This window comes from Triticum urartu, unplaced genomic scaffold (genome assembly GCF_003073215.2).
Source record: "Triticum urartu cultivar G1812 unplaced genomic scaffold, Tu2.1 TuUngrouped_contig_7809, whole genome shotgun sequence".
Classification (NCBI taxonomy): Eukaryota; Viridiplantae; Streptophyta; class Magnoliopsida; order Poales; family Poaceae; genus Triticum; species Triticum urartu.
In genome coordinates this window covers 1-8,261 of record NW_024118690.1, presented here as the reverse complement: position 1 = coordinate 8,261, position 8,261 = coordinate 1, and the positions used below count along the sequence as shown (strand labels likewise).

Sequence of the window (8,261 nt, the reverse complement as noted above, 5' to 3'; positions counted from 1 at the left end):
GAGAGGGCACCGGTGGTGGGGGAAGAGGAGGTCACCGGCGGCGGGGTTGGGTGGGAGGAGGCGAAGAGGAGTGGGGTGGAAGGGGGGTTCGTCATTGATATTTTCGTTTTGTTTCGTTTTGCGTCGACAGACGAACGGGAAACCGGCGCAGGAGGGGATACGGAGGTACATAGTAGTAGCGCGGGTATATAACACGGGCTACTGCTATTCACTATTCATTTAGTACTAGCAAGCTTGCACGTGCAAATGCACGTCTCAACTAATATACAAGTATGTATGAGCATAACATGCGTATAAAGATAGTTTGGTTGCATAGAAAATATTGCAAATCAAGAAAAGACAAATAAGACTGTTTTTGCATATATAACCTTTTTATATTTAGAGATAGAAGACAAACACGTCAATTTTTGTGTCCATTCCCTAGTTCAGACACGTACAATGTTCAGAAAGGCACATGCATTAAGTACCATGCAAATCTATATAGATAGGGTTTGACGATAATGGGTCGGTGGATACCGATCGAGAGTTTTATGACGACGAAAAATATATATTTTACATGCCTTTGCATATATTTGTTACCAACCCAAAGAGCATATAATAAAACTGAAAAGATAATGAGTCCATTTGTGCTGTCACGGAGCTTATTTTTTTCAGTCTCCAAAACATATTGCATCGCAAAATTCATGTTTATAAATAAATAGCCGCAACATATGGCAAATACAGTAAACAATCCATGGAGATGAAAAATAAATTTTGATTAAAAAAACTACAGTATGACTACCGATGCGTAGATATCAAGTTGTAAATCTGAACCTTGAATTGCCGCACTTCAGAACCAGAAGTAATATATAATTGCTGTAGTTAAAAGCTATAACAAAGGACATCATGCACAATTTCTAAAGCGATATCCCCAACAACAGATAGGAAAGTTATTTGCTAGTATATTGTAAATCTGAACTGAAGGGGAAAAGACTTATATATCTCATTACTAGCAATTACAAGAGACATACATAAGATTCTCCATTTCAAGAACAAATGAAGTCATTACAGTTAAGGAAAATCCATAAATATCTGGTTGTGTCATTTGCTGAATAGTAGTGGTAACTTGTGCTTCTCTTAGGCATGCTGCTCTACCACCTGTCGTCCAGGCCTCGCTTCTCCTAGATCATGATCCCCTTGTACATTGGTGTAGGTCCTTTTGTGCCTGCTCCTGTCCACCCTTCCTATGTTTGATGTACCTCCATATGGCCCACTCTGGCCCAGCTTGTAATGTCCAGAATATTGATCCATTTAATCGTTCAGGTAGGCGATCGCCCCTGAGTATGTTTTAGCACGAATAGGATGAAGACAATATAGAAGACTCGCGGGTATTAGATCAAAGGTGACCACCTCAGCTTGTGTGATACATGGATAACAATAACCTGAAAATAAAAGCATATGCATATGAATATGGACAGCAATAACCTCTGATAGGAGGTAGGACAACACTTAACCATGCATTGCAGCGAAACCTGTATCAGGCCATTGTCCACTCATTACTATAAACGATAGCTTGATTGTACAGAATTAGCTCACGAAAAGCAAGATGGCAGCAATGGAAATAAAGTTGTATCACTTCACATACACCAAAAGAAACAGAAATAAGTAAGGAGAACAAATTCAGTTGGCTGAACAGATCAAGCAGAGATGGGGCCTAGTATTTTAGCTCACCTACTTCTGGCCAGTACCCCCACAGATGCAGCAAAGAGCCCTGACGCTCCTCCTGTTCTCCAAGCAGTAAGCCCGAGACTGACAGCAGCGACACACAGAAGGACCTGTGTATGGCAAAGAAAGTGAGTAAAGCAGCCTGGACATTGGCCTGCGCCAACCCAACCAAAGAAATGTGGCCAGCGAATCAAGGCAGAACGAACAGTGAGCTTCTTTTACTGATAAGTTAGATTGAACACCCTTAAGAAACAATCTTAAAAATCATATCGAAGCAATAAAGGGAAGTGGTTCAGTACTGGCTTCTATCCAATGAAACTGTAAACAGGGGAATACATTGGCTTTATGTGAAAACTAAAATGAAGGCACAACATGCAAGGTTTTGATACTCAACAAACTATAGTAACGATCTGCTGATTAGGACAGGTATCGATATAAAATGCTTATCTATTCCATGAAACCCTAAAGGTACTGCCGCCACCAGTGGCAGGATAATGTTGGTTGAGTAGAGTGTGATTCTAATGATGGCCAAAAAAACAGGGAAGAATAGAAGAGAAGGCAATTGACGAAAAGTTTGTAACCTGACTGACAAAATAAGACACATGGATGCTTATGAGATAATGGGCTACATGAACTTTGCTTGAGAAATTTGTATAGCTGAAGGGATTTGTTATCCAAATATAACATAAATGAAGTTGTCATGCACTTTAAATTACGATCAAATAAAAGTAAAGCGTAGATGAAGCTGAAATGAAGACGTCAACAACTCATAATAAATTATCTTCCATTGGACCATATTCTTGATTAAAAATACAGAAGTCCAACCACATACAGTTTTTATTTAGCTACCAGTTTCAAGAATGTGCTCCTAATTTGCTGTATATCCCAGCTTCTTGTCTTGTTTATGTATTGTCAATGCAAAAATCTACGAGCAATCAAAGAAGTTTAACAAAAAAGAATGAAGCAATCCACTAACTTTTATGGACAGGGAACAACAAAATGAAGACAGGATAAGCACTTGGTGTTGTTATCATATACCAAACCTGTGTTATCATATATCAATCCGAGACGAAAATCACAATGATGTAGTATTGCCCATTTAAATAATTAAGGTAACATGTTGGTGGTCTAACCAGATGAAGTTTGCGAGGCAGATGATGTAGGCAATTGGACATTCACCCCGGCAGTTGCTGCTTTCCTTGCGAGTCGGGCCATCTTCTGTTTGTGTATGTACTCAGCTCGCCGCTCGTCGGATAGTCCAGCATACCAACTTTGTGGACTTCTTTTTTTGCCTGCAATATTGTTTTGGTGAAGATGAGCAGTACCCGCGGAGCTTGCCGCCGTACATACTGCAACTGTCATGTAGGAGGAGATTCAGATATGTACATGCATCAATGCATTAGGACACAAAATGGGAGCACATACCATCTATATGTGTGTTGGTGATGTTGCTCAAAGGGACAAATTGCTCAGACCCCACAGAAGAAGCATGTTCTTGTGATACCCGGGCATGGTTTACACTTTGTACGGCTGCAGTCTTCTTCTCACGCCGGGCGACACGACGCTTCTCGAGGAGCTCTGCTTTCTTTTCATCAGACAATCTGGTGTACCATGATTGGTTACCTTTCTGTCGAGCAGCAGAACTACTCTCTGCATTTGCATTTAGAGGTGAGTTTGTTACATCCAGTGACGGGGCACGTTCGCTTGAGGCAAACCGACGTGCATTTGGATTTTTCTTCCCCATCTGAAAACACAAATGTTTGAGAAATGACAAAGAATCAAGGGATTTCTGAAGAACTTTATTGTTTGTAAACAAATTGCAAGGTCAGATGGAAAGCCAAATATCAAATCACCATTGAAAATAGTACATATAGGTTACCACTCTAGGAAAAATAACAGCGTACATGATCTATGAACAGATTCAGAGAATTAAAACATGACAAAAAATCGTAGATATTGGCTGTGGGGTGTACCTTCAAGTGATCAGAGAAGGTTTACGCAACAATACACATGGTGTGGAGCACCTATATCTCGTATACTAACTTCACACCTCACTACTTCTCTGAAATACAACCAAAGAAAATTTTAAGTCGAAGTATCTTATCAAATCTGAAATTTTCAGCATGAAAATACTACTAAGATCGCTATTAAAAAAATTAAGACGAAGTGTATTGACAAAACTGCAATTTACAGCATGAAAAGACTACTAACATCACTCCCGCTGCACCTATCTGCAAATCCGACAGGAACAAAAATCAGAATGGCACACTACCAATACAGATGATGTGGATATTCTTCATCTCGTATACTAACTTCACACCTCAATATTTCTCTGGAATACAACCATAGAAAATATTAAGTCAAAGTATCTTATCAAATCTGAAATCTTCAGCATGAAAATACTACTAAGATCACTATTAAAAAAAATTAAGCCGAAGTTTCTTGCCAAACCTGCAATTTACAGCACGAAAAGACTACTAAATCAGAGTTGGAAAGACAAATATGAAATCACCGTTGAATAGGTTAGTTTGGGTTCCTTCCAATGTTGATCCGCCACTCGATTTCCACTTTTGAAATTTCAGGGCAAGGTGTTTCGTGAGTGCATGAGGAATACAAGGGGATATTGAGTCAGAGAACACAAATCCACAACCCCACAGCCAATATCTCAGTTTTCTTCCTCCATCCCCTTCGCTTCTTCAGCGACAGAAGCGAAGAGTACATCAAACTAAAGAAGACCACCTAGAGGAGCAGCGTGACAAATTTTAAACGACTATAAAACAAAAGAAGACAGAGTCTGAAACATTTTTGCTATGTGCATGAGGCAGTCGTAATTACACATGTCTTCTAGGTGTCAGGGATCAGTTTGCTCTGACAGGAAGCTGCATATGGAAGATGTTGGGACCGGCAAAGGTTGATGTGTTTGTCTGCATACTTCTTTGTAACAAAGAGGTGTCAGTTTGCTTGATCACTTCTATGCTAATATGATGACTAAAGTACATTCCCTAATAATAAAGCACGGATTGACTCCGTGGGTTCACTGTCACAATACGCTTCTTTCCGTGATTTTACGCTTTTAGTTGGAATTTAAAACATATACGAGGTGGTACTAAATTTTGTTTTCTTTCATCCGTCAGAGTCGATCGATTCCCTCGATCTGTTTATAATCCACGTCCTGGCCTATTTTTCCGGCCCATCCAGCCCAACCGTGCAAAAATAATAATGGTTGTTGCGCGCAGAATCGAGCTTGTAACCTCGTGTCCAACAACTTTTGACACAACCAACTAAGCTAGCTCCATCTGTGCTATAAGGAAGGTTCATTCAGGTTTCAAATAGTCCCACATCGCTCCCTCCAAACCAAACTTCGTAATTTAAAAGGATCTTCGAGTTTGCTGGGAATCAAGGAGCAGTTTCGGGAATCAATAAGGAAGGAAATAAATTGCCTCATAAGGAAGGAAAAGAGGAGGAAATAATGATGGAAAGAGAGGGAAAAGAAAGGAAAGAGGGGATAGGTAAATAAGGAAGCAAATGGAGAAGGAAAGAGGGAAGCAGATAAGCAAATGGAATTGAATTCATAGAAGGAAAAAGAGAGGGGGATTTCGGTCTTGAAGAAGGAAAGAGGGAAGCAAATGGAATTGAATCCAAGAAGGATAGAGGGATTTCGGTATTCAAAAAACAAATGGACTGCTGGTGGTTACTGTTTCTCGTAAACGCCTAATCGGCCGGACGTGCTACTATGGCCACCGGCTCCACCATCCCTTTTCCTTCCACCTAAATGAATTTTTTTTAATCATTTAATCTTTTTACTTCTTTTAGAAACACCTCTGATTTCAAATATTTTTCTGAACTTGGAGCAGAGCGAGCGATCCGTCTACAACTCGGAGTAGAACATAGGATTTGGAGGAGAGCGAGCGAGCGATCCGTCTACAACTCGGAATAGAACAAAGGACTTGGAGCAGAGTGATATCGATGGAAGCTTTGAGGTTCAGCTTCGATCTAGAAACGCCGCCCACTTTCAAGCTGATGAAATTTAGCTTTCTTTGAAATATGAAAATATTGTATTGCTCATTTTCTTTACAGAAAAGTTTAAATTCCTCTTGTCATGCCTATTAGTAAGGTTGTGAATTTCGTAGTGTCCACTATATAAAAACAATAGTTTGACATATGTGAGCAATCTTCACTATCCAGACGCCTAAACAGTAATCAATGATATATCTAGCACGTACTATGTTTGACCCATGATGTCAAGTTGCATGACACAAAATCTATTCAGGCCGTGGCATCATAAGTGACAATGAATAATGTTATTTCTTCGTATTATAATTTTAAATTTCAGTATGCACTAACAATCTGAAGTTTGTGTTATTTACCCAGATCAATTGACTCGGGTCATGTTTCATGTTCCGAACTACCATTTTGAATAGCCCAATTATCAATCGGTCCATTGTTATTGTCATCAGCAACATGTCTCCCGTGACCCAGTTTGTCGACCTTGCCACTCCTGATTCATAACAACATGCATTTGCTCTGTACAAAAGCACATACATCCCCGAGCTTCAACCTTGCCACCCCTGACTAATTGTAAATGAAGACCAACAATGCTATCTGATGTGCATAGGATCCTAAAGGCAGTTTGACATGCTATCTAAGGAAGAATAGGATCATATGTCTCCGAGCCTTGATTCACATCCCGTTGCAACGATGTATATTCAGTCTATTCAGTCAATGCAATCTGTCACTGTTACTTTCATGGCCCCTTTTCTGCAAGGAACAAGGGAGATTTAGAATTCTATATCTATTTCTGAAGTGCCTTGGGATGGTTGGTGCTTCATTAACCAGGAGGCGGAAGCTGGAGCGACAACCGTGGTACCGTGGAAGTGGGGTGTCATGGAGGCGGAGTTGGTCAGTGCAAAGTTGTGCGAAGCGAAGCCAGGCTGCGCAGACAAGCAGGCCGAGGGCGAAGGCGGCCGGGTGCCACAAATGGAGGCGCTGGGATAAGGTGGTGAGGTGAAGAGGACGGGGTCGAGAGCAGCTACAATGCGTGCATTTGTCCCCTCCGTTGTTTTTCACCAAGCCAACATAAAATCTATCAAATTATTCAGGGTAAGATAGCTCAATACATCTACCTCTGGTTAATTTTATTTCTTAACATGCAAGTACTTTGTTCAGCTGATTGGGTCTTCTTTTACTTCTGTTCCGGTGCTGTCCTGATGCATCTATCAACATTGGTTATAGACTGAATTATCAACAAGTATGGTGTTAGCCAGTGTTACCGTGCTCTAAAACTATGCAATAGTGATCTCAAAGAACCATAAATATCCAACATAGTGGTGGACTTTGGCATTTTGTGTTTTTGTTATGACTTTTCTTTGGATATTTTGTTAATTTTCTAATTATTAATCATTCCTTACCAGCACTATCAGAGTACCATTCACTATAGAATATTTGATTGAAGATCTCAATGATGGTAATTCTTTACGTAATAGTTGTTCAGCTCCTGCTTTCTGACAACTATATATGAAATTTGATTGAAGACCTGATTGATGGCGATTCTAGGTACATTTGTTCAGCTCCTGCTTTTTGACCCATCAAATATTTTGGTATGCATTTATGTTCCCCTCATTTGCCAGATGCTTGCTGCCATTGGACTTACATTGACATCGTTCTTTATTTCAGAAAAGTGATTGCTCCATCAGATTCACATTTAAAAAAATTGCACAACTGCACCATGGCTGTCCAGTATATGAAGGATGCTCTGGTTCTGATATCTGATGCACATTGCAGTCACAGTTTCAGCAGAATTAGTTTTCATGGTGACAAGGAACTAATTCTTGCATTTCTATGGAATATGTTCATTCATATATATGCAGGTTAATCTAAACATTTCGTTCAGTATCCCATTACTCATGTTGAAGTTTTATACTGTTATATTTCACCTTTCGTTTGTACTAATTAAAGAGGTGGAGTAATGGACTGACTTTTTCTTTTCACTCACTTAATAGGCAGCATTACAGTAGAGATATGTTGTAATTCTCAGCATTATGTTCTTCCCTCAGTCTAAATAGTTACTGTTCCTAATTATTATATTCTTCCCTCAGTCTAATTAGTTAGTGTTAGTTGCCTAAATCAGAAGGGTAGCGAATTTATACTTACTAAGCAAGTGTATTCTTTGGGCTTTTTGTCATTTTAAAATTGCTAATGCATTTCTTTAACCCACTCAATTTTGGCGGTTTCTCGAACCCGTTGCAACGCACGGGCTCTTTTGCTAGTGATGACTAAAGTACAGATTTTGTGGGATCATATGTGCAATGTGTTCATCAGGTAGAGCTTACACCTAAGGGCAGGATCATATGTTGTTTATATATTATCTATAAATATCTGTCAGCCATATTCTGTTTGTAGCTGTACAGAAGTTGCATACAAAACTATTTGTATATGAAAAAAGAAAAACAGTGCTTTAAAAATTAACTTATGTGTACAGCTTATGGGTCACCTGATCCTCCTCCGCAGGGTAGGGGCAACGGATGGGGGGCGACGGCCGCGGGCGGTGGGGGTGTCCG

The 8,261-nt window shown here is 39.9% G+C and overlaps 1 protein-coding gene across 7 annotated transcripts; it reads right to left on the bottom strand.

The window, feature by feature from the left end:
- Nucleotides 1-923: 923 nt before the first annotated feature.
- LOC125531674 lies at nucleotides 924-8,261 on the bottom strand. Of its 7 annotated transcripts, XR_007293423.1 has the most exons (8): nucleotides 4,540-4,554; nucleotides 4,217-4,443; nucleotides 3,916-4,036; nucleotides 3,678-3,766; nucleotides 3,130-3,448; nucleotides 2,838-3,059; nucleotides 1,711-1,814; nucleotides 924-1,421 (listed from the first exon to the last, which is right to left on the bottom strand). XR_007293423.1 is itself a non-coding variant. In XM_048695992.1 (5 exons), exons 2-4 carry the CDS (start codon nucleotides 3,446-3,448, stop codon nucleotides 1,711-1,713), a joined length of 645 nt encoding a protein of 214 aa, XP_048551949.1. In that variant the 5' UTR covers nucleotides 3,678-3,900; the 3' UTR covers nucleotides 924-1,421. The 7 variants fall into 7 exon arrangements, 1 of the variants encoding a protein (XP_048551949.1); XR_007293422.1 differs by lacking the exons at nucleotides 4,217-4,443; nucleotides 4,540-4,554 and adding an exon at nucleotides 8,195-8,259; XR_007293426.1 differs by lacking the exons at nucleotides 4,217-4,443; nucleotides 4,540-4,554 and adding an exon at nucleotides 8,195-8,209 and having other exon boundaries at nucleotides 3,977-4,036.

Excerpts from the sequence above, each read along its gene's own strand:
- LOC125531674 (XM_048695992.1), bottom strand. The coding sequence starts at position 3,448 with ATGGGGAAGAAAAATCCAAATGCACGTCGGTTTGCCTCAAGCGAACGT. Across the intron at positions 3,060-3,129 it reads CACCAACACACATATAGATG|TTGCAGTATGTACGGCGGCA; the intron begins GTATGTGCTCCC and ends CCTACATGACAG. Across the intron at positions 1,815-2,837 it reads TGCCTCGCAAACTTCATCTG|GTCCTTCTGTGTGTCGCTGC; the intron begins GTTAGACCACCA and ends TGCCATACACAG.